The sequence below is a fragment of the Spermophilus citellus genome (assembly GCF_964194105.1).
Source record: "Spermophilus citellus genome assembly, chromosome: 7".
NCBI lineage: Eukaryota > Metazoa > Chordata > Mammalia > Rodentia > Sciuridae > Spermophilus > Spermophilus citellus.
In genome coordinates, this window is record NC_138188.1 from 60,525,646 (window position 1) to 60,552,945 (window position 27,300).

At 36.7% G+C, this 27,300-nt stretch overlaps 1 protein-coding gene across 3 annotated transcripts; it reads right to left on the reverse strand.

Annotated features, from left to right (window-relative positions):
* Positions 1 to 8,855: 8,855 nt before the first annotated feature.
* On the reverse strand, positions 8,856 to 18,941 carry SLITRK3 (SLIT and NTRK like family member 3). 3 transcript variants are annotated; one of them, XM_081302268.1, is made up of 2 exons: positions 18,797 to 18,941; positions 8,856 to 12,978 (listed from the first exon to the last, which is right to left on the reverse strand). In XM_081302268.1, the coding sequence occupies exon 2, from the start codon at positions 12,958 to 12,960 to the stop codon at positions 10,015 to 10,017; it is 2,946 nt and encodes a 981-aa protein (XP_081158394.1). In that variant the 5' UTR covers positions 12,961 to 12,978; positions 18,797 to 18,941; the 3' UTR covers positions 8,856 to 10,014. The 3 variants fall into 3 exon arrangements, with proteins under 3 accessions (XP_081158394.1, XP_081158395.1, XP_081158396.1); XM_081302269.1 differs by lacking the exon at positions 18,797 to 18,941 and adding an exon at positions 17,820 to 18,277; XM_081302270.1 differs by lacking the exon at positions 18,797 to 18,941 and adding an exon at positions 14,638 to 14,758.
* Positions 18,942 to 27,300: the final 8,359 nt, after the last annotated feature.

Genomic DNA, 27,300 nt, shown 5'->3' on the forward strand with positions numbered 1-27,300 from the left:
ACACCTTATTTTATTTTTTCTGTAACTGGACTACATACCATTTATTTGCTTTGACAATAGTTTGGAATTTTGCAATCCATTTTACACAAATTCTAAAATAATCAAATTATATTATGACTGTATTTAAAGATATAAATATATAGTGTAGGATCATTTTTCCTAATAGGATTTGGACTTAAGCACATGTATATGTCAAGGACAATGTAAAACGCCAACAACAATTTTAACACAAAGTTGAACATCTCAGACAACTAAAGTGTAGAACTACAGTTCCAAGCTTCCAGAAATGAAAATTGCACTCTATAGTTTCATATAGAAGTCTACTGAAAATATCTTAAGTTTATGTTTTTAAAAGTATGTCTTTGTTCTCATATCTTCCTTAAATATTTTTTGGGCAAAATTTGCCATTAGTTAAATTCTGGTTTATTATATTCCTTAAAAAATAGAAAAAAAAATATGATCATAATAGCATTTCAAGATTGAAACTTAAATAAGAACACAGATAAGTTTTCTCCTCTTTTTAAGGTCTCACATTACTTAAGTGAAAATGTGATTAAATGTGTGTTAAAGTTTGGATCTTTCAAATGAGAAATATATTTCATATATCGATTCATATAATCATTTATGTAATTCTGTATAACCATTTGTACTTCACCTTTGCCCACAATAGGGTCAGAAACTGAAATACAGAGTTAGTCATGGGCTGGGGTAGTGGCTCAGTGGTAGAGTGCTCGCCTAGCATGTGCAAGACACTGGGTTCAATCCTCAGCACCACATAAAAATAAATAAAATAAAGGTTAAAAAAAGTTTTTTTAAAAAAAAGAGTTAGTAATGCCTTATCATTACAAGTGTGAATTCTTATACATTATAGATGATATATAATAGGATAAAAATGTACTTAAATTGCTCATCTCTCTAAAGGAAGCTAATATATATGCCCCTTTTTGTTTTAATACTGTTGGCTGCATTAGCATTCTAGAAGAATTTTCAGTGAAGTGGTAAATCTGTTAAGCAATTATAACAAAGCAGACATCAATAGACCCTACTAAATTATTGCCCTTATTTGTAAACATTTCTGCAACGGAAAAAAATCATCACTTGCACCACATCTGCATATGGCTGGCTCTGTCCCTTTCTAGCTTTGTTTGGTAATGAATTTTATAGCTCCTCTTTTTCTTTCATTTTTCTTTTTCTTTTTTCCCTGGATTCTCCCCCAGAGACATCCTAATAGTATACAATTTTCTCCATCTTACATACTTTAGGTCAGTATATATATTATTAATATTGGAAATTAAAGTAAAGTAAAAGCAGTTACTACATTTCCCATACTGTCTTACTTCTTACCACATCTCTTGCAAATCAGATTTCATTCCTTTTAATCACTGATCTGACTTAAATACCAAAGGATGGTCAACTATTTTAAGAACCTTTAGGCCATGTGCGTTTTAAAGCTCTGTTCATTTATTTATTTCATTTATTCCACGAGAGTTTGTCTAGTGCCTGTAGTTACCAAGGCTCTGTGTTAGAAGTAATGGGAAGAAAGGTAATAATATGTCTATTGTAAGATCCATGAAACTAAGAAGTTTGATCAGAAATGTATTGTCTGTCCATAGCTGTGCATATAACCCAAGACACTGAGCTACAATATGTGCTCTTAAGTATTTATAGTATAATTGAAAATCAGAACTCTTGGCACTGATAAGCAAGAGAATGAAAATACACTTAGGATAAAGATGCCAACTTACATTAATACTGGACAGAATATTTAGACTTTAGTTTCTGTATCAAAAAAGTTGTATTGTTTGAAGGGAATTTGAAACTGAATTTTGATGCTCATCAGAGATGTATATTTCCAGAAAACAAAATAACAACTACAGCAATTTTTAAAAGCATGGAAATGAAGAAACTGTATGTCCTGAAAGATAAACTACTTAGTTGCTGCCACAGATACTTACTAAGAACCATAGTTCTAAAAAGCAGCAATTTATGAATGGGCACATCAGTATTATCTCAGGGGCTTTTCAACAACTAATTAAATATTATTTTCCCTCTCTTCATTTTCTGTTTGCAGCCTTTCTTTCCACTGTTTTGTGATGCTCCTTTCAGTAGAAATAAGGATGAAGCTGTGCATGTTGCCCTTAGATTGGGCAGAGTGTGGATCGCAGAAAATTTTCCCAGAATCAAGGCCTCCACTCTTCTTTTTCTAAGTTAGGATAAAATGATTTTTATATATACTAATTTACAATTTTTAATGACCTAGGAACAATCAATGGAAAATCTCAGAACTGTATACCCAATTAACATGAGAGGTGATTAAGTGTCAAATTCGAACCTTGATCATTTAACAAATACCCCATTAGCAGCAGTACTTCATATACTGTTTGGCATACCACACTACATTTTATAACATTTCAAACCTAAATTTAAAGCTTTTAAAATTTTTACCTATGCAATAAGGCATTAATGATGTATTATTCAAACTCACTAATAAAAATATATTAGTAAATAAATACATATATAAAGTATATAATATATATATATATATATCCAGAATTCATCTGACTAATGTTCAGTTATTCACATTTATGCATTGACCAAGAGATATTAACTGTAATATGACCCAAAGTAAAGTTTAATTTTAATTGATATTGGATAAAATTAATATGATCTAAATTAAGATTGTTTATACTATTAAAATTCTAATCATGAACACAAATTAGTATATTACAACTGATAAAAATATTTTTAACCTCTATATATTTGGCTCTGGAATAATCACAACTCTAGAATATACTATATGATAAATTATAGTCCTTTTAAATAAATAAGTTTTCCTAATAAATATTAATAATTGAGTTATGTCCCTTAAATGAATTCTGGTATATGTATGGCTCATGACAAAGTAATGTTAAAATGATTCAAAAAATAAATAAGGAGTTCTTTTTTGTATATAAAAAAACTAACTTGAAAGTGTTAACACTTCATGATTGTAGTTAATTTTACACATTTATACCAGCAACTAAAGTAAATATTTTAATATACATTGCTGATCCAATGGAGTGTTTTTGTTGTTGTTACTGGTACATTTTCTTTTAATTATAGTTGGTTTAGTTGCTGTTAAGGTTGATTTCACATCCAGTGAATATGCTGTTTATTTAGAATCATATTGAAAAATACAGTGAACCTACTGTTGAAATTAAACTCTTCCAAATATAAAACACCAAAAGGTTAATATGAACATCTAATTCAAACTTTCTCCATTATATTTTTTCAAATGATCTTCAGAAAGGGAGGACACTTTCATTTTTTTCTGCTTATCTTTTCATTGCCCTTCTTTTGGAAGAAATTTTTCTGAAGAAAAAGGCAAAGATTTATGGTCCTGGTTATTCCACTGAGCAAAAGCATATACCTGGAATTCTCATTTTTCTATATTCACCTGATTTTTATTATCTGCTAGAAAAGTAAAACAGCAAAGGAACTGTCAACAAGCAATAGAGGAATAATTTCCATTTGGAATCCAACACTGATGAAAAAGAGCACAGGTAAGAAAAAAATCCCAACTCTATTTGCTAGCCTTAAATGTTAAATTTGGATAGAACAGAAGAACCTCTCCCCCACACACACACCCCATTAGAGACTATGGTTATTAGTTCATGTATTCAATAGACTTGTTTTATTATAAAATTATTTATCAGAGACAAAAAAAGCTTTTTAAAATAAATTATTTCATCAGAATTCTGTGGAAAAAAATCTTAAAATTCCAAGTGGATATAACATCAGAATAGTTGAAAAGTTTACAGTTTAAATAAGAGAAAAAATGTGGAAAGTGTGCGAGTTTTGATGAAAGGAAGTGGTTTAAATACGGATATTTTCCATTGATGTTTTAGTTTTAATTCAACTGATATTTTAGATGCCATGACAAAGATAAAAGGCATTTCAGAGGAGGAAAAGCAAGACTGTGTGATTGCAAAATTGAGATCCTTATTTTTAAAACATTTGCTGATTCTTTTTGATTTCCAGAAGTGTTTCTATTTTTATTATGGGTCCTTATTGTTTTTTCATCAGACTTATAAATAATTTCACAATGAGGGGAAATATGCTGAATTATTTTTTTCAGCTTAGGTACCAAGTTAGTGGACTGGGCACTTTGTCATTGAACATGAGGATTCTCATCAATCCCTGATGTTTCCTTGGCGCTGACTTTGAGCTCAGTGAACACACCCTTAGTCACAAGAACACCCTGGCAGGGAGTCAGAAGCAGAAGTAGAAGCAAGGCTGCCAGGAGCAGTGAAGGGGACAGGCCTGGAGGGTGAAGAGAACTTCTCCCATTCCCTCCCAACATCTTTGCTTCAACAACTTTTTCAGAGTTGACTTTGTCACTCCCAGGTTAGGGACATTTTGTTCTTGTGGCAAAGCTACTGAAAATCATTATAATTGTTTCTTCATTTGAATCAACTCCAACAATTAAAGTTCTTAGTGAAACATGTCAGAAGAGCAAAAGTTGTGTTAGCAAAAAGTACAATATAATACAAGTAGTGTGGTTCCTTTCATGGTCAAGAGAACATTACAATTTAATTGAAACAAAGCATTCAATTTTGTTTTTAGTTGGTCATTAGCACATTCTTTTTGATGGAATTTGTTAGGTTTTGATACAATATACTGGCAACTGTGATTTCATTCTTCTCATAACAATGTATTTTTAAAAAATCAAATTTGGCATATGGGACCTTTCTGTTACTGAGAGGTAATGAAGAAAGCCTTTTTTAGTGATGTTTATCACATTTCAACTCTTCAAAGATGTTAGAAGGGTTGGGTCAAACCTTAAATTTATTATAATCCCCATGTGGCTATATATCTATAAGTATATGTGTATTATTTTCTATTAAAATTTTTAAATCATATAACAAACCACATATATAAGTATAATAGAATGGAAATAATACATTTTGTCAAAAGTATGTATATTATTCTCAGGAGCAGATGTTTTCAGAATTAAAGAAGCAGGCCAAAACATTGTCTTTACAACTAACAATCCTGACATATGCCCGCTTTCTTGATATGAAAAACATCTTCCTTTTCAGTTTAGATTCCATATGAGCATACTAAAAGTGGTCATTTCTACTATTATTAATGTTAAAAGAGGTAAACTATGATGATGAATGTCTTAAACTGGTTCTTTACCTCTCTTACATTTTACCTTCAAATTCCAGTTTTTCTATATATCTTCATTACAAAGGTCTTGTCTAATTGATAAAGCTACTAAAATTGTTTCCACCTGTAAGGTTTATTCTAGAAATAGAAAAATGAACAAAGAAGCACTTGTTTTTGATTTGACATGTTGCATACTCAGAGAAATGAGTTTCTTTTACTGTGAGTTTTAAAATCTAATCACAATTTGACTGAGATTTGTCCCCTATAAATTAAATAACAAAATGAAACAAAGTGGAAGATGAAAGAACTTTTAAATTCAGAAATATTAATTACAGTTTTACTTTTTACATGTGAAGATTTCCAAAGTGAGGCTTATAACATCACCAAGCTTCACTTGGATGATGGCTAGACAGAAGCAAGAAAAATAAATGCATAAAACTAGTGTTAAACATGTAAGAAAAATGCATATTTTACATATAAGTATAATCCAGCATATATAAACTATATACATGTATATACAATGTATATACATATATAATAGTGCTATGTGTATATATGAATATACACATGATTGCCCATTTGCACATGTGTTATTGCTCCTATTACTTTAAAGGCCTATAATTGAGTCAGTAGAACACTTACATGGTGAATTTAGTGATATTTATGTTCTGTTTACCTGAATTTTCATAGTTGATGATATCGAGTTAAGTATAAGCTATAGATGTCTAAGTTCAGGGTAAAATAGCTCAAGTCATTTAAGATGGCCTGACCTTTTATTATCATTTCCTCTCACAGTATCTTGACTTATCATTGTAAATATAGGCCTCACATTTTGTGAAGCATTTTATTAATGTTCCCTTTGTCATCGCCATTTCACAAAAAGTGCTACATTTTTCAGCTTAGACCACGCAATTTCAAAAAGACAGGGCTGTACAAATAATAGATCTACGTTAAATGAATCAAAATGATATTTTTAGATGGCTAAAAAGGTCTTCTGCTTCATAATTGTAATATGGGTTTTCATAATCCAAAATACAAATACTGCTTTGTTCAGATATCAAAGTTTAAAACTAAAATTCCCAGGTAAGAAAATAAAATTTCAAACTCAGTCATTAAAACTTTTCCTTGTGATTCTCTCTCTGAACTTTTATTAAAAATATGGTATTCATCATACTTACTTTTAAAGTATTTTGCAATTAGATGAAATAATATGTCTTTCTAAATAAAAATATAAAAGCATCCACACAAATAATACCACAAAATTATATATAACATATTAAAGCTATTGCTGAATTAAACTAATAGTTCATTTGCAAATATTTTTCACTAAACATATTGAAGGGACATTACAATATGTTTGTTACTTCCAAATATTATTACTAGAATTAGTAATAAAAATAGCAATGAATAATGGCAAATATCTGTCCAATCTGGATCTGTTTCAGTAGCAGAACACTGCTAGAAAGTGAATTAGTTATCTATTTTTTTCTTAAAAATAAATATTTTACTGCAGCAGAAGCATAAAGCAGATACTAATCTGTACCTATATTAATATCCATGGTACTTTATAGAATCATATCTGGTATAATAATTTAAAGCCAACTTAATTGATATTAATACAAAATTAAAACAAGTGACCCTATCCAGGGGGTAGAAAAGTCCATGGAAGAAAAAAAAAATTCTCTCAAATACAAAATTCCGTTCTCATATAAATTTATTTCCACTAAATAAATAAATGTATTTTTATTCAAGGGTGAAATTACTACCTATATTTAAGACAAGACAGGCTCACTTTCTGTATTTGATAAATAAAATATAAACATTATAATTAGCAAGTTATATCATAATTCAATATAGTTTATGGAGCCTCATTTTTCAAATGTTGAAAGCACCAGGGTCTCTAGGAATTATACTTTCACCTGGTTTGTATAATATGCCTGTTATGGAGATGAGCATGTTTATTAAGTAAATACCAGAAGCATCTAGCTTTCCACTCTTATGTATGCTTTTCTCCTATTCAAAATATTTGATCGGATGAAATGGAGATATGATGAAACACTAATTTAAAGGGACTCCATAAATTGAGTTTTAAAACACTTTTAAGGAATAGCACTGGCTCCCATGAAGAAGAAAGAGGAGAAGAAGAAGAGGAGGAGGAGGACGAGGAGGAGGACGAGGAGGAGGAGGAAGAAGAAATAAGCAAGGTGAGTTAACTAGAAAAAGATAACCTATAGGAAAGTTAAAACAAAAAAGAAGAAGAAGAAAAAGAAATGACCTATTTAATAGTGGCCCTAACTCTATTGAATAAGAATTTTGTTTCTCTTGTATAAGAATTTTGTTTCAATATTGTGCATGATGAATAAATAATCATTTATGTTCAAGGGCTTTTTGTTCATTTCTAAACTAAGTCCAAAACGTACTTCCAATAACAGAGGGCAAAAGTTGTAGACACAACATGTCAAATGCAAGGTAGTCCTGAAAGTTTCACTTATAATTGAAATACTTGTGATTTGTCTTTGTATACATATGTATATTAGAAGCTATATATAATTAATCAAGAGTTATATCAATAAGTTCTAGAAATTTGTAGGACGTTTAAAAAAAAAAATACAATGCCCTCCTATTATTTCTTCCACACAGCTTTAGAATCTGTTGGTATCACTCATTTCTGTGAGAAAAAAAAATATGATGTAAGGCATCAGTGACTTATGACGAATTACATTCAACACATAATGATAATTTTTACTAAGGGCAGGTTGAGGAAACTAGGTGAAAACATTGGCCTCACTGCACAATTCTGTGGCTACAGAATCTGTGGATCTTTGAAGCTCTGCTGCCCTCTACTGGCCTAATGGGATAAGTGCCAGCTTCAGAGCGCTCTGGTTGCATTTTAGCAAGACTGGCATCTTAAAAATCCAATTTTCTTTGGTTTCACTCACATGTAAATGGATCATAACTTGAACTATTGTCAAGTTAATTTTTCAACATAATTTTAATGTCATACAGAAAGGAAAATTCATTCAGCGTCTTCTGTCTTACTTCAAGCCATCCTGGGGCCATTTGCTGAAAGTGGTTGGGAAAAACAATGGTCAAACAAAACAGTAACAATTTTCACAAATAATACTATTTTGACAGTCCACTCAGCTTCAAGGCCTTTGATTTTGATTTAGTTGTGTGTATATGTGTAAATAGGAATGGGTGGGTGAAGGTGTATGTGTAATTTTAGTGCATATTTTATAAAGAATAGCAATTTCACTTTCCTTTTTCCTTATGTCATTTAGTATCTTAAGATGCATGGATCCTTGATTACTTGTCCTGAGTAATCCTGTATTTCTTCACAATCTAGCTGCTTTATTTTCTCCCAGTTGCATCCTGTCTAAGAGACAGTGCCTCATCAGGTTAATAAGTTTGAAATTCACAGTCGAAGAAAAAGAAGTGAACTATAAATCAGATTTTGATAAATACCAATTGTATCCTGGGTTGGGATAGGGATGATGGATTTTAAAATTTGTCAACATCACAGTGCATCAAACTTGTTAATAAGTTAGCGTTCAGTATAACATGTAAAAGAAATAATCATTTTTAAATGGGAGCACAAAAGGCATGGCATAGCTGAAATTTAAGGTTCAAGCTTTGTATCTTCTATATATAATGTATTATGTTTTTCAAAAACTTTTTATTAGGAAAGCTATACCAGACGCATAATCACTATACAATGATTAAACATTACCTTTACAATTTATAATCACTGAAATTACAGAATAAATATATGCACATTTTTTTAGAATCTTTGTGTGTGAGAGAGAAAACATTAAAAGTGCTTCCTACAAAGCTGTTAGTGATATATACCCAGTTGCTTTTTATTTTTTAATATTATTTATATATGTATATATATATATATATATATATATAAGAAAGTGCAGATGTTCTCCAAAAAATCTTGGCATCAGGATGAAATGTCACAAAGAGGGTGCTCAACCCTAGGTGTGTATCTCCAGCTGTTAAACCACCAGGCCTTTACTTCAGTAGGATCCAGCTTCGAATGTGACTTTTCCCAGGGTGGTAGGAGAGATGCTGTGAGCTGTACACTACAAGTGAAGGGCAAGTGGAGCTATGGAGAGGAGAGAAATGGATCAAACCTGAACTAAGCGGATTGGTTTGTGTGTGACTGTGTGTGTGTGTGTGTGTGTGTGTGTGTGTGTGTGTGTGTGTACCTGCGCCAAATGCAGGTTTAGGGACCTAACCATAAGCAGGGATTTGTGGTTTGCATATGGATATGAGAGACAAGAGAGTGAGTGAGAACATTCGAGCAAGACCCGCCCCCTCCCTCCCCGTCTTGCAGTTTTCAGGCATGCAGCAAACTGCATTGTTAATACATGTACAGAATCTGTGCCATGATGAGAAGAGGAAAGAAAGCCACAAATGTCAACCCCCCTCCCTTTCAAATGAAGCTACAATAAAAGGGAAAAAAAAGTTACTGAAAATAAAAAGACACATTGAATTTTACTTAATAAGGATCAATACAACGATCCCCAATATACCTTATACATGGCACAAAGTCTCAAGTTTCAGTATAAAAAAATAATGATAACATTTGCTGGCAAAAGTCTGTGAAGGCACTTCATTGATTAATGATCTGAGTATGGCCCTTCCTCCAAATCACATCTGAGAGGGGAGAGCATACATCTGTATTCTCTAGTTATCATGCGGTTTCAGTTCTCTTCAGGGTGGGGAAGATTGTGAGGATGGAGTTACTGGGACAAGTGTAAAAGGAGTAAGGGACATATTTCTTTTATTTTCCTTTTTTTTTTTCTTTTGTGGAAAGAAAAAAAAAAAAAGCACTAATTTATTTTCTTCTTTCTGTTAGAACCTGTAGGTTGTCTTCTCCAGGACTTCGAGGTAATCCGGCTTGGTTTGAAGTTTGGCCCTTAACTCGAGGTAATCGCTTTTTTGGGTTTGGTGGTCTGTGAAGCCCTTTCCGGCTGAGAAGAGAAGGGTTTCTTTAAGCCTGGCGTCCTGCTGTAAGTCTGGGTATTGCATGCCAGGCGGGTGGACGTGTAGTTCCTTTAATTTGGGCACTGTGCCGTAGAGACAGTCCACAAATCCCACTGTGCAGGGGGCGGGCTGTGGCCTCTCACGGTCAAGCAGCATACTGCCACCGCCACAGCCTCCCCCAGGAGGAAAGAGCACCACCCCGCCGTTCTTCTCATGGTGGCGGAACCCAGCCAAGTCTCCCCCAGTTCCCCCAACCACCCCTGAGACCCCACCAGCTGCTGAGTGGTGAGGGTGAGGGTGATGGTGATTCACCGTCACTATGGTGTTGAGCTGGGAGCTGGAAACTGCTAGGGCCCATTCCTTCTCTTTTTCCAGCAAGGTCCGGTAGTTGCTGTGGTTCTCCTTGGGTGTTTCAGCAAACTGCTCACTTCCTAGGAGAACCTCACCCATTCCTGGAGGTTGTGTCCCCCCAGGACCTCCACGTTCTGCACCCCCTGTCTCCTGGACAGCTGAAACAGCCACTTCCTCCTCCTCGCGAGGCTTGTAGATGGGGTTGTTGCACATCTGGGTCACTGGGTGGGGGATGTACTCATACACATGGCCCACGGGAGGAGCCTTCTCTGGGGAGGAAAGGGTGGGCCGGCCTCCACTCCCACTTCCACCACCACCACCTCCACCATCCTCAAATAGCCGGTGGCATTGCATCTGGATGCCAGTAAGGTCCACACCTTCTTGTCGCTTGCTCCTAAAGGGCAGCTTCTTGCGACGCCTTCGAAGCACATAGGCAAAGAGGCCTGCAGTAACAAAGACTGCTGAAAAAAACAGAACTAGCAGGCTAAGAATCAACACAGAAAGTGGCACAGGACCCCCAGGGGGAGAGAACTCATAAGGTGATTCGCTTGTTGGTCCCCCAACAAAGTGAGAATCCCCAGGCTGGGCTGGGGATGCTCCATCTGGTGCAATATGCAGCATCTCTGGGCACAGGACTTCCAGCTCAATAGTGCGCACATCACGGTGTGTGAGGTTTTCGGGGCTTCTACAAAGCACATCACCTACCACACTGACTGAGCTGATGGTTTCAATCCACTGTTTAAAGGGGACCAGATCACAAGTGCAGTCCCAAGGATTCTCATTGAGGTCTATCTGGACAATAGCATTCAAGTGTTCCAGGACACCAGCCACAGGAAGATAGAGGAAGTAGTTCTTCCTCAAGTTGAGCCGAGCCAGGGATGTGCCTGCAAAGGCATCTGTTGGCAAGGTCCTCAGCAAGTTATTGTTGAGGAACAGCAGCTTCAAGTTGGGCATGAGGCTAAAGGCTGCAGGCTGGATTTCCCGGATCACATTGAACTCAAAGTACAAGTAGTGCAAACTTTGTAGCCCGCGGAACATGCCCGGTGTCAGCTTCTCGATATCGTTGCCATTGAGAAAGAGGCTCTTTAGGTTGGGCAGGTTGATGAAGGCCCCATCCTGGACATAAGAAATACGATTGTTCCCCAGATGCAGGAGATCCAAAGAAGAAAAATTCCAGAAATCAGAACGGTATATTTTCTGAATCAGATTGCTACTCAGGTACAGTTTCTTGGCATTCAGTGGCCTTGGAAGAAGTTCAGAAATGTTATTAAATCCTCTCTCTTTGCAGTTGACAGTCAAGCCAAGGTCATTGATATGCAAATTACAGGTACACCCAGTAGGGCATATAATGGGAATTGGTGGTCTGGTCTGATAAGGAGCAATAGGAGGTTGGTTTGGACCAGGGTATAAAGCCTGGGATGTAGAGGGTGGTCTTGGTGTCCGGGGCTGCTTGGTGGGCTTAGGCTGTTTGTTTGAAGACTTGTATTCAACAGAAGAAGCAGTAAAATGGACAGAGGACAACATTGAGGAAGGTTTAGTTGGCCATGCATTCTCCTTACTTGATGACAAGTGGGGAATCCCCAAACTAGCCTCCACCTCAGAGTCAGACAACAAAGGACAGAGTTCTGTCTTCCTGATTTCTCGAAGGTCCTTTCCATGGAAATGGAATGGTGTCTCACAGGTGATGTCTCCCACCAGGGCAGTGTAAGGAATGCGTTCCAGCCAACTCTTCAGTTGTACAATCTCACATGTACAGTTCCATGGATTTTCTTCTAGCTGGAGCTCCATCAGGCTCCTGCCAATGTGATCTAGCATTCCTCGGTAAAAAAGAACTTTTAACCTGTTTCCACGCAGGTCCAGGTGGGTTAAAGAGACAGCCTTAAATAAATTGGTTGGAAGCATGGGGATGAGATTATCATTTAAAATCAGAACCCTTAATTTGCTTAGGTTCCGAAAGGCCCCACTCTCAATGCGCTTAATAACATTGTAATCTGCCTGCAGGTACTCCAAACTTTCCAGGCCAAGGAAGGTGTCGTTTCTGAAGACATCTAGTTTGTTCTCGTGTAGATACAGCCTCTTTAAAATCTTAAGACCATTGAAAGCTCCCATTTGAATGTCCTGCAAAGCATTGTTCCCAAGGTTAATGGACACAGCATTATTCAGATGAAGAAAACTGTTGGTGTATAATTTCCTCATCGAATTCCTCTGCAGATATAGTTTAAAAGGTCTTGACCAGTACTCAGTAATCTGACTAATATTTGTAAATCCTTTACTGTCACAATGTATATGAAAAAGGCTTTCTTTAACTTCACAGTAGCATGGATCAAAACAGGGCTCATCTATTTCCTCTGAGTCCTCTATCAGGGGAATTGGGGTAGTCCATCCTAGAGCAATTGTGCTTAGAAGAATTATCCACAGCATCCTCCCTCTGTGAAGCATCTCAGCTATGGAACGTTTCATCATTCGTAGTTGATTACAAAACTGCAACAGAAATAAAGATGCAGATTTTTAGCTTTTAGTCATATGCACTATTTTAATTGACTCCTACATGTGGGGCTATTTAAAAGCGATATAAAAACTTTAGCAGTTATTGAACTGACAATCAAAATGAGCCAGAAACATGCTTAACGTTTAGAATGTGCCCTATATTTTAAGCTTGGGAAACTTTGATATATTGAAACACGCAGTGACATTTTCCTGAACTAAGCCATACTTGGTAAACGGCATGTCACATGAACAAAAGCAGCTTGCATTGCCTCTCATGGAACACAACAGATCTGGAATACTGTGCGGCCTTTTAGACATGGGCAGATTCAGCAATAATTCCAATAATTTACCCATTAAACTTGTTTTCCTGCTAAAACTCACTGACATCAAAAATATCCATTATAAATTAGATTACAACTCTGATGGAAAAATATGTTCTTTAATTATATTTTTTTATTACAAAAACATGACTTAACCCAAAGTTATTAAAGAGAATAATAAAGCATGAGCTGGTTGTCCAGTATCAGATGTTGAGATGTATAAGATGATTGGTATCGCAGGAAAATTTAAGATTTTTTTAAGAAACTATCAAAACATGTTTAACTACAGTATGTGGTCAGTGACATATACTTCCCACGCCCCCTTTTGCCCAAGCATAAATTGTTGGCATCTCCTCCCATTGAATATGCAACTTCTATAGACTTTATCCTTTGTCTGTTTAAAGTGTTGAGCAGTGATTAGCCCTTCTAAAGAACATACCCATGCAATTGTCAGAGCTAAAGATAGTGACATCTAAAGGTTGCTAAGCCTGGGAGTGTCTGAATTAAAACATTTGCAGAGCTTAGTTTGGAATGTGTGTATGTGCCTTCAAGATCAACTGAGGAACCCTAAAAAGCTGGAAGGGCTGATGATGGGATAAAGAGGTGGGTAGTTAAAGGCCACAGAGGGTGGAAACCTCAATTCTTACCTGCTCATAAATGATTGACCACACGAAATACATTTCAAAAATAAAAAAGACATCATTTTTTTCCAATCACAAGAAACATGTAGTGCACTATTCTAAAAACATACAGAGCCTTCATCCATGGCTTCTTTTCCTAATATTACCACTATATGAAAGTGTATACATAAATAAATTATAAATAAATTATAATAAATTATAATAATGCAGTTTTATCAGATTGCCCTTCCTGTTTCACTGAAATATCAATCAAAATTGAATAACTGATTTTAATCAATAAAAAAATCAGAGTTTCAAGCATGTATTTTTATCCCCACACATAGATACATACATCAAGGAAATATTTTAACTTGAAACACAGTGATATAATTGATAGGGAGAGTGAAAAGAATTTATCTTCGCATTCAACTTGCATATAATGTACACAGCTGTAAGGAGAAGAAAAACTGTGAGAAAGCAAAGAGAAATCTGCCTCAGGCATGCAATACTCAATTTTTAGAAACAATTAAATGAAAAAGAGAAGGCAGATGAGGCTACATTGCAGTACCAGTTAGTCTTCCCTGTCTCTCTTATAAAATATTAAAATCTATTTAAGTTCTTTCGTCTTCACCATTCTTTTCTTAATTTTTTTTTTCTTCTTTTTCACAACCCTGAGGTTTAGGAAGCACAAGCTCCAGATGTCTTTGACTTACCTATTTTGCAGGAGATTTTTTTTTTAAACAATGAATATTTAAAAGAAAAAAAAAAGCAAAACCTTGAGTTTAAGGATTCTTTCTCCTTCCTTCACCCTCCCTTCCTCTTGCTGAAGCTGAAGCAAAGGGGGATTGGGGGGGGGGGTTGTGGCTGAAGGGGAAAAAAAGCGGAAAAAAAAAAAGCAAGCTTGAGACGTGCTGAGAATGCAATGGGCTCTTCAATGGGCTCCTTTAGGATGCAGAACTGCCTCTTGGCACACTCAGTAGAGGAGGGAGGAGAAGGGGCTGCAGCAGGCTTCCAGCTCCGCGGCCGCTGCTGTTGCCTTTGCTGCTGCCGCTGCTGCCGCTGCGGTGGCTGCTGTCCCTGGGTACCGGCAGCACATCATTGGGCACTGGGAGGAAGGGCGGGAGGAAGGCAGAGAGGAAGGAAGGCTCAATCACAGTGCAGAATCTCGGACTTCTCTCGCGCCGCTGTCTTTTTTTTTTTTTTTTTTTTTTTTTTAATATGTGCTGTAACCCTGGATCCGGCTTTCCACGTCATGAAAATGAGCTCCAAGAAAGGGAACGCGCTTAGCATGGGGTCGGGAGCGAGCACTAGGAAGCCCTGACTGTACCGTCTCCCTCTCTCTCTCTCTCTCTCTCTCTCTCTCTCTCTCTCTCTCTCTCTGTGTGTGTGTGTGTGTGTAAAGGAGTAGAGGAAACAGAATGACAAATTGGTAAAATAACGTACAATAACAGAAAAAGGGGAAGAGACCAGCCTATGGGAAACATTCCTTTGGTGGGGAAGGAGATGGGGGTGGGGGGAGGCAGGGGAAGCATTCTCCCCTCTTTTCTCTCTCTCTCTCTCTCTCTCTCTCTCTCTCTCTCTCTCTCTCTCTCTCTCTCTCTCTCTCTCTCTCTCTGAAATGGTTTGCTCATCTAGTTCTCAAACCTCCTCTCTGTAGTGCAGACACTTTGGAAAGTGAAACTATCCTTCCGAACTGTCCTTTCACAGCACAGACATTGGAAAACCAGGATGAGGAATAAATCCAGGTCCCAAAGCACAAAATCTGAATTTGGCTGATTCTGTCTAGGTGTCCCAAATAAGAGCTTGAGTGACTTGGACAGAGTTTCTCCTGCATTTTGTTTCTATCCTTTTGCACCAGAAATCCTTTTGTTGTACTATAGCTCAAAGTCTTTGATTTTCCTTGGATTCTACCACCATGTGCTTTCTTCCACTTTTTTTTTTTTTTAAACAGATACAAGCCAGTCCTCTGGAAGTAAATGAAGAACACTTGAATAGCATTGGTAAATTTCACATTCTTCCACCAGGAAATACCTGCAGGTATAGGGGATGGAATTTCAGGATTTGGACTTTTTCTTCTTCTTCTTTATTTTCCTTCCTCCTTTCTTTCGTTTTCTTTTCTTCTTTCCTCCCTTCTTTCATTTTTTCTTTCTTAATATTTTTCCAATATTTTTTAGGAAGGGGATAGCTAATAAGGAGCAGTGGGATTATGGGTGATTGAAGGGAGATGTTTCAATGTAGTGAGGCCACTGGATCATAGTTCACAAAAACCCTCTGGAAGGAGTTTTTAAAGGCTCAAGTGACAGTTCTACCTGCTGGGAGGAAATGCAGCTTAGTGGAGAAACTGGGGAGACCCAAGCGTGCAGCAGAGGATGCTAGTTAGCTAGAAATGGTGTGTCTGTGGATGCATCCATCGCCGCCCCCCCCAACACACACACACACACACACACACACACACACACACACCAATCCTGTCATGGACTCACAGGTTGGGGGAAGAGAGAGAGTTTTGGTCTGAAGAACTAACCTTAATTGCCCAAGGGCTCAAAGTTAGTAGGTAGAGATGGCTTTCCCTTAAAATACTCTTTACAGAGCCAAATACAAAGAAAAGTATAGTTTATGTATAAATGTCTTTCCACTCTAAAATTTAAAAAAAATCTAACTCAACAAAAGTCAGTCATAAAAATATACATGATATTTTGCATTTAAAATGATCACACATGTTTCCTGTGCCCCACAGTAGTTAAGATTGGAAACAGCAATCAGAAACTAAGCAAGCAGGCTGGCAGAATTCTCTAACATTCTACACCCTTAATATTCTGGACCCACCCTGTTCTCGGTTAGGTCTCAGTGGAGGAGAAGCAAACCAACACGGACTGCCTGAGTTCAGAATCAGAGCAATTCAGTCTCGCTCCCCAGCTGCCAGTTCCCCCCTCCCCCAGCACCTAAGGTGCCCAATGTGCAGAGGCGGTGACTGTTTCTGGGATCTTATCGGAACCCAAGACTTGATGGAATGAATGGGTAACCAGGAGGTGCCCGAGCTTCCCGGTGATGGTAAATGCTCTTTCCTTTTTGCAATCAAGTCTCTGTCCTCCCTTGAACTACAACCCTGCAAATTCTGGACTTTGACCATGTCCTAAGGCTATTTCACTGTTTTCCTTTCCTTTAAGTGTCTAAAAGATAGGGAGGGCTCCAAAAGTTAGGGAATGTGGACTCTTGAGGCCGCGTTTTCTTATGCGTCCTGCTGCGAGCGCCCCCGCACCATTTGTTTGTCCAGAGGGAGGACAAGAAGCCCTTTCTCCCCAGTGTGCCCCTTTCCTACCTCCCCCTCCTCATTGCCGGGATCTTCGAGCTCACTACTCTCTCCAGATCTAATGCTAAATATTCCAATATGGAAGCAAAACGATCCCCCTAGAACATATAATTAAAATGCTGCATCATTCATTTTCTGAAAAGCTTTGAGCCTTCTGTAGATTCTTTTCTATTCTGCTGTCGCCAGGCGAAGAACACAATGGGTCTGTTTAGATATGAAAAAAAAAAAAAAAAAAAAAAAAAAAAAAAAAAAAAAGCTCAAACCTTTTCCCTTCTATCTCTTAGGATAGATACAACCCAGCGATTCACCGGGGGAGGGGTCCTTTGATCAGCCACCTGGCCTATTTGGAGCAGAGTTACAATTCCCCCCCCCCAGGGATCCCAGGGTACCTTAGGCTCCAGTACCCCTTCTTTCATCATCGACCATAAACCTCACTGATCCCGTTTTAGAATGCAACAAATTCCTAGCACCTGTGAACGTATAGAAGACACCACGGTCAAAGTCTATGTTTTCTACCGTGCACATCCTACATACAAGACATAATGATTTCATTTAGGCAAAGTAGGAAAGGATGGCAGAGAGTACCTATAGGTGCAGAGCGCTCAGGATCTCCAAGGTTTGCTCCGAGGGGCTTCCCAGCGGGAGGGGCAAACTCTCTGGGAGGTTCAATTGTATCCTTCATACTGTAGCCTTGTATTTTCTCCTCTTCCGGCCACCAACTTTCAGAAAAGCTACCAAGTCACAATCGGAATCCTTTTAAATATTTCCATCTCTGAGACTTGCAAGGAAATGGTCGCTGCATACCAATGGGAGAGCGGGGCGCACACCTAGCGTGGCGATGCCAGTGACCTGGAGCCCACAATCACAGCTCCATACGCCCTCGATGGCAAGCAGGATACGTGAGTGTCCCAGGACTGGAGTCGTTTGATTTTAAATCTCCGTGCTCTTGATTCAATGGTGAGCTTCGCTGTTCCAGAGAACCCGGGTTTGTTCTCTGGATTTCTGTCTTCCTGAAAGATTGTCACTCACAGCGCAATTCCTGCCCGAGGCCTCCTTCAATTCGAGAAGATGAAACTAGCCCTTTTCTTTCCCGAGTGTCTTTGCTCTTTGCCCTTTGGATGGGTGGGAGTGGGGGTGGGTGGTGTGTAGATGAGAGAAGAAAGGGGTGGGGAAAGGCGGAAAGAAAGCAGGAAGGGGGCGACTAGATCTCAGATCCCAGCATTGGTCAGACACTGAAGGGGGGGGGGTGGGGGGAGACACAAATACAACAGTATGGCTGTACACACCAAATCCGATTTGGATTTGGGAAATCTCAGGCAAAGCACGAAGGCGAAGAGATCCCGTTGGCACAGTGTGTCCCCTGACAGCTCACCATTCAAGAACCCTTACTTCTCCAGCAGGAGAAGGAAGCGCGGTGGGCTGAGGAGGAGACCGCCGAACGTTTCAGGCCAAGGAGACACTCACAACGGCAGCGGCGACGGCATCTTTTCAGACTGACCTGCTTTAAAAGTGCCACTTTAATGGCCTAGGAAATAACTAAATTCGGATTACACGTTACTTACCAACGTCTGCTCCAAAACTGGGAGCGCCTGGTCGGGTATTGGGAGGCAATATAGGGAACGCAGGGCTGGAACACAAATGCAAATCCATCAGCCGCCCCCAAATCGCGCACCGAAGGAGCGGCGCTCCGGAGCCCCCAGATCAGCCCATCGCCTGAGCCTCCGCCAGCTTGTTCCCCCCGCACCCCCGGCCCCTCCTCCGCGCCAACTGTGTAAATCAGCCGCCGCAGTCCTCTCGCCGCGCATCGCAGGCAAATCCCTGCTTAGGAAGCAAGGAAGCAAGTGATCTCTCTCTCTCTCTCTCTCTCTCTCTCTCTCTCTCTCTCTCTCTCTCTCTCTCTCTCTCTCTCTCTCTCTCTCTCCTCCCTCTTCCTCTCTCTTTCTCCTTACCTCTCTCTCTACCCCCCCCCCTCTCTCTCTCTCTCTCTTTCTCTCTCCCCCTCCCCCTTTGTCCCCTGTTTATCGGTCGCAATCTGGCAGCTCTACAAAGAGAAACCCTGTCAGAAAGTCTGCATTCTGTAACCGTGGATTGATTTTAACTTTTGCAAACGAGAGATGACTGTTTGGAAAATTACAGCCCAAACTGGAAAGGGCGGGTGGGGTGGGGGGTGTGTGCAGTGATCAAATTAAGAACATCTGAGCTGTATGGGTGGGCGGTATCGCTAAACGCCTCCGAGAAGCCATTCTAAGTGATTTGCAGTAATGCCCAACCTTCATGAAACATAGGTGACAATTTCAAAGTACATATTTCCTCATCTGTTTACACTTGCTGGGGGAGAGGGGAGCGGTGGAGATAAAACTGTAGGGTGAGGGGAGATGCGTGTGGGGGGCATTTGTTGGAGAGATGTAGATATCATTTCGTGACAAATTAGGAAAAGGGCATTGGAACAATTATTGCACCTATGTTAAAGTACTACTATGTTACAGAGGCGATCATTACCCCCACTGCAGTCATACTAATGCAGTCATTTAATGCTCCATTCAATCTGCAGTGTAAACCAACGCAGTTCTTTTTAATAGATCCCTTTCATCAGCAACTGTGTTGGAGAAAGGGCAGCATTCCACTAACTCCCAAGCTGAACAGGAGGTATTCTGGGGGAATCATCTCTGTGTCTCTTGCCATTCCTTCCTGAAGTGAATGCAGTACATTCCCAAGAGAGATGAAATTGCCTATCTATTGTAACTGTAGACCTAAAGTGAGCTTGACCCTATTTTTAAGAGCTTTCAAAGGAATAGCTAAACTCTAGCTCACCCCTCTTAAAAAAAAAAAAAAAAAAAAAAGTACTCTTAATGTATATATGGCAGCCTTTGAGGGACAATCCTGGAGATATGATTTTATCCTTTACTTTGTGACTTTTCTATGTAATTTATACCAATGCTGGTCTTTATTGTAGTCATATAATATCACAATTGATCGTCCTAACAGATGGTCCACAGTCTATTTTATATACATACCAATTCAGCTATGATAACTGTCTGTGTTGGTTATTCCTGAAGAATGAGTTTAGATTGACACAGTTACAGTGTTTCAATTTGCTCTTCCAAATGCTCAGAATTCTTTAAATGTATTAAGATTAGTAAAGTATCTAGAGAGACCAGACACTGATGGAAGCATCATGATATCAAAATCTACTTTTTTAAATATAGCATTTCAAATCTACTAGCATGAATTCCAAATCTTCCTTCAATGTTTTCTAGGATAATATCTTCAATGTAATTTTGCATATGTGAAGACATGGAAGTGGAAAGAACGTTTGTCATAGGTGTTTTACTTACTATATCTCCAAACTGGATTTTAAAGAAGTCTATCCAGGAAAGGTTGCCAAAGAACTTTATCCCTACAACAGATTGGTCCGATTTATTATATTTCAGTAGGCTGATGAATCACGGAGATGTTTCTGGCCTTTTCAGGTGGTTGCTCAATTTGAGGCAAATCGCTCTTGGGTACAGCATATTCTATGTAGGCAAGTGTGAAATCACACACACACACACACACACACACACACACACACACACACCTTTAGCCTCAAGGCTGGGGAATATTAGAGAAACCCTAGAGGGAATCAGGCAACATCCTTCCTAAAATAGTTGAATCTCTTTAACTTTTTGGAGTCATTTTCATTTCGATTTTCAAGATTATTTGGGTTGATGAGAAAACCCTGAATATATTACTACATTTATTCTGAGCAGATGATGGTATAACCTGAAGGAACTAGAGAACTACAGAAAACTATATACCTTTCTAGCTGGTTTGTTCGCATTAAAAATGAGCTCTTTATGGCAATATGTAAATCAATGGAAGTGTAACTGATGTGATTCTGCAATCTGTATATGGGGTAAAAATGGGAGTTCATAACCCACTTGAATCAAAATGTGAAATATGATATATCAAGAACTATGTAATGTTTTGAACAACCAACAATAAAAAAAAATGAGCTCTTTCAACACAAACATTCAGGCCAGATAGAAAAGGTAGGGGTAAGTGACTGTGATGGATCTTTGAATCTGTGTTGTGACTTTTAAGTATTTTCTGTAAAGACATTTGTCAACATGGCCATAGTTTATTTAATAAAAGATCACATACATTATGGAAAGGAATAACTTTCATTTAAAAACTTTTTTATTGATAATCCATTAACAGGCAAAAGGAAAACATAAAGTATCACAAAGGATGCAATCTTCAGTCCATCAAAAAAATGTTTATATTGCTGATTGGCACATATTTTGAAGTTATAAAGACATTATAATATTTCAAATAGATTTCTTTTGGCTATTCTATCATTTTCCAGAAGGGAACAATAGTATTAAAATTACTTCATTTGGCAATTTTTAAATCTAAAGTACTGCACTCACTCTGATGTTTTAAATAAAACCAATTAATAAATCTTTTAAAAGATTTAACAGTACTTGAAGTTCTACTAGAGAACTGTTGGTTGTGTGATAGAGTATTCACACAAGAAAGTTTCAAACAATAAATGCATTCATCCATGATTATGTGCAGCTTACCTAGATCTTCTACATATTGTACTCATCTCTTTTGAAATATTCTACACATATTCATGAAGCCTACTATTCTTTATACTTTTGAAATATTTTTAGACCAACAAACTACATGTTTGACATTCAGAAAAAAAGCTAACTTTGTCCTTATTTGATTAACTTTTGGTATACCACCTCTGAACTAAATGAAAGTACAGTTAAGCCCAGTTTTGTGTTAATATAACTTATGAAATTTCAGCAGGCAAAAATATGGTAAAACAGAAATTAGTGTCTTTTGTTTTGTTTGGGAAGAGTTAACATTTATGAAAGAATTCAAAGACTTAAACAATTCAGACTGAGGGCTATGCAACTTACAGAAATGTTTGCATAGATCTTCCTATAGCTCCATGGTTAAAACAATTTTGAAATATTTTATGCAATAAAAATTGCAAAGCAATGGATAACTTTTTTCTTTAAAGAAAAAAATTAGTAAAAATTTAGTGACTCAGCATAGATTTGGAGCTATAGGTGTTCTATTATTTTAATTAACAAGTTAACAAAGAAGATGGAATTGTAAGACATGCAATTAGATGTTCATCTTTTATATCTTTTCACTCAGCATTTCAGAATACTTTATAGGTGTCCACTAAATGAATTCTCAGCTTATTTTCAAAGTAAACAAGAGATTGATTGATTTTTGCAGTACTGGGAACTCCTTACCTATATCCCCAGTTATTTTTATTTTAAATCTTGAGACAGGGTCTCAAGTTGTTGAGGGTGGCCTCGAATTTATATCCTTATGCCTTAGTCTAATGCAAAGTCTAATGCCAAGTCTCTGGCATTACAGGTATCTGTCAAAGTGCACAGATAAATGAATGTTTTTTTTTTTAATTTTCTTTAAACTCTAAGTTTAATTGAACTAATTTAGGATACCAGAATTAATCTATCCAATATGAACAAAGCCTTTAAATTTTTAATTGTAGCCTGGATTAAGCATAGAAAGTTATTATGTTATTTTAAAAGGAAGTTTTCAAAATTATTTTCCTTTAGTAAGTTGTAGGTGCCAAAGTGTATATCTGTACAATCAAAGTCACCTTATAGGTGGAAACTCAGAAGTAGTCTTCAAAAGATGAGTTAGGAATAGAGAAGTGAATTAAATTGACATGAAAACTGAAGTCATGAAACTCTGAAATTTATGATATTAGAGTGACAGAAATGTTACAGAACATTATAGTTTTTGTTCATTTTTTTTTTTTAATGTGGTGCTGGGGATTGAACCCAGTGCCTCATGCTTGCTAGGCAAGTGCTCTACCACTGAGCCATCACTGCAGCCCCAGAATATTATAGTTTTTGAAAGTTATTTCTCAAGTATTTGAAATGTTTTAGCTTTCATGGAAATTCTGAACACATTTAAACTTCCCTATGTGTAATTTTAATCTACTAATTTAAAGCCAACTATAACATCATAAAGGAATAGTACTTGTATAAGCAAAAGAGGTTTGAGAACCTGAAACACAAAAATAGATGAGTATTAAGTAAACAACAACAAAAAAATCCCTTGACTCTTGAGTTTTTATTATTAAAAACTTTATCCATTAAAATACTGAGAATGTGTAAAATGAATATTTTTAAATGAGACTTATTTTAATATCAAATATAAAATCTAACAGGGCACAATGGCGCAGGCCTGTAATCCCAGTGGCCCAGGAAGCTAAGATAGGAGGATTGCGAGTTCACAGCCAGCCTCAGCAAAAGCAAGGTGCTAAGCAACTCAGTGAGACCCTTTTTCTAAATAAAATACAAAATAGGGCTGGAGATGTGGCTGGGTGGTTCAGTGCCCCTGAGTTTGATTCCTGGTACCCCTCTCCCCAAAAAAAGTCTGATGAAAAATTCTTTCTCCATCACTATGGAACAAGATAAAGGGTCTTAATATAAACAAGTGTTAAAATTCACATATAATTGGAAATCTCCTGGACAACATTGAATTTTAAGTATAGAACAAGAAGGTGGTTAAATACAGAATACATTTTTTAATGTCATCAATTTTTAAAAAAATAGTTTACTTGCATTTTAGTTATACATAATAGTGGGATTTGTTAATCCCTATTAATGCACACACAGTATAATTTGATCAATCTCATTCCCCAGTCTTCAAATTTAAGATAACTAATTTATATCCAAAAAAATCAAGTTCCCTACATTTGTTAAAACAGAAGCTTTTGTAAATAACTTCTTTTAGTTTCTATAGTCTATTTAAATCTCCCTTCAGATTTCAAAGTTCTTGAATACATCTCTCTTTTGGAACTTGAAATCGATGTTTTGTTTGTTTGTTTGTTTGTTTTGTTTTTTAATTTATGGGCATTCAATGGTAAATATATGATTCCACGTGGGTGCCAAAATTTTTCCATCATTTTCCATTAAAATACTGTTCTTTTGCAGATAACTGCTCTGAATATTATTTTTTCAGATGGTAGAGTTTTTAAAATCTTGGTGAGTGTGAAAAAATATTTATCAAAAATATTGTAATTATTACATTTTTTAAAACTATTAACAGGAAGAAAAAGTTTATAAACATATGTGACATGACTAAGTAACCATTTACTTTCTTTAATGAGATAATGTGGAATTTACTTAACCATAAATTTCTCTCTCTCCCGCCAAATTAGAAAACATTTTCTAGAAAGAGTCACCAAAAAACAGAAGATAAAGAGTATATGTATATTTAAGCTTATATTTTCATATTCTACCCTTGATATTTTCAAAAAATAATCTAAAATAAAAATTGTTTTTTCTTTGTTTTAGTTGGATATTTTTATTTAAGGGGTAGTGGGGAAAAGTCCAATGTGCTTAAGACAGTGACAATGTTTGAAAAAATTAAAAATTTTATAGTTGATTTTGTAATATTCTGTTTGACATGCATTGAAAATGGCCAAAATATACCTACAGATATACTTATTTTGTATTTATTATTGTTTCTGTTTGTGCATGCATTGGGAGGATCCAAAATTCAAATGTAATAAACTACTATAAATTATTTATTTTAATTTTTATATCTCTAAAATTAGAAGTCAAACCTAGTTTTAAAAATTATGTTGTATGAAACAAAACAGCTATCTATAAAATATTAACTTTGAACTGTATGTCTTAAATTCACTTTTCTTGATATTGGATGATAATATTTATGAGTTAGAAAGATAGTTTTGAAACACTTGAGTCACAAAGGATCAGATAACCTTTAGAAACTGAACTTTTGCTATGAGCTTAAACAAATAGCCCAGAAGGATAACTTTGTTCAACAATATAATAGGAGACATTGACTCTCCAGGTGTATTACATTCTATCATTTATTTAAAGATAATGTTTTTAAAAATTCTACCTTTTATCTCTTATACTAAAATACATAAGAATCCAAAATATCTGATTGTTGAGTACTTCTTACATTCCTTGGCATTTTTTGGTAAGTATCAATGCATACAGGGTCCCATTACATATAATTCAGCCTGACTGAAGAAACCAACCTAATGCATACCCATTGCTCATGAAACTAAACTAGATTCTTCCAACCTTATGGAACTTTTAGTTTCACTTTATAAGGAATGGAGACCTAAGCAATCCAGTTTAAGAAAAGGAGAGTTTTGTAGTTGTTTTTGTTTGTTTGTTTAAGGATTTAATGTGTCTTCTAATGAAAATCAAAGACTTAAATAAGTACAGCTAGACCTGGTGGGAAACATAACTGGAGTCATTCTTAAAAATACATCTGATGTAATCTTCTAGTAACTCCCTAGTAGTTTCCTTTCTCTATAGGTAAAAGCTAGTATCCTCAAACAGGCTCATAAGCCCTGAATTGTCTTGTTGCTTATCCATATCTGACCATATACACTATATTATTTGCTTTCTTGCTCCCATTATATCCCGCATATTTCTCACTTTTCTGTTCCTTTGACTTACAAAGAACACATATATCTCAGGATCTTTGCTTTCCATAAATACCAGGATGGCTGACACTTTTCACCATATTCAGGTTTCTTTTCAAAGGAAACATAATTGAATAGGCATCCCTGATGAGGTTATTTCAAGTTGCAATTCTCCCATTACTCTTAAGCTTTTATAACTTCCTTTGTTTTTATTCCTGTAGTTTTCATATCTAGTATTTAATAATTCATTTATTTATTATTTCCCACTTTAAGAAAAAGTTTCTTGATATCAGGAACTTTGTTACTTTATAATTTAATCCCTGGCACCTAGAACAATGCCTGTTACATGATAGGAAATCCATATGAGTATATTAAAGAAATTAAATATATGAATGTTATCTCTAATATCTATAGCCTTTTGAGTTTGCACCATTTCCACTGCGACTACTCAGCTTTCTTTGCATCAGCTATCGAATTAGGCTTAGCCAACTGAGAACATGGCTGATCAGGTGTAAAGGCTTTAGAAAGGTAGTTAGATGACACAAATATGCTACACAGAAAATCATTGCAACTACTTGTGCACCAGTGCCCTTCATTGCCCCAAGTCCTGACCATGAACCAAACATCACTGCTCAGTTCAGCATCTACCTAGTGCATCTTTGTCCTTTCCTGATTAAATAACTTCTCCCTTAATGTCTTCACCACAGTTGTAACTATGCATCTACACTACTTCTATGACTTATAGAACCACATTTCTGCTTGGATCTTAAAGCAAATAAATGCCATATATTCATCCATCTCCTGGACTGCTCCACTTAGTTTTTGATTGGTAAAGAAGAAATTTCTTGTGTTTTTGTAGATTTTTTGTTGTTGTTGTTGATCCACGCTAAATGGACCCCCAGTGAATTGTGCCCTTGCATCATCTCCTCTCTTTTGTTTGAGTGGAAACTACTATTTGTTTCTATATGGTAAAGAGTAAAGGGGTTTTACAGATGTAATTAAAGTCTCAATTCTTTGATTTTGAGTGAATGGTAGATTATTCTGAGTGGGACTGGTCCTCTTCCTGAAATGAAGAAACATTTTCCTGGTGCCCTTGAGGACGTCATCATGAATTCCAGAGCCCTAAGGAAATGAATCTTGCAATGATTTGATTTAACTTAGAAATAGATCCTTCCTCAGTTAAGCCTCTAGATAAGAACACAGTTCAAATATCACTTTGCAGTCTTAAGCGATCCTGAGGAGAGGACTCCTCTGAACCATGTGTAGATTGCTGGCCTACAGGAACTGAGAGATAGTACAACAAATGCTTCATTTTAACTCATTAAGTGTTTGGTAATTTCTTATATAGCAATATAAATCTAATACAGATCCTTATCTTAATTCATTTTAATATAGACACTTAGGAGTCCCCAAGCTACTTTAGTTCTTTAGGCTTCAGTGTGATCTAGATTTGGTTGGACCTTACTTTGTTCTTTGAGTTTTACATGCTAAATGATGGAAATAGAAGTGGCTTTTTCCTCTTGCTAAACATCTATTTGGGGATTTACTCTTTCACTGTATTTTCCCTGGTCTCAATGTCTCAAAACTAAATTTACACCTTCTCTCAGATGATAT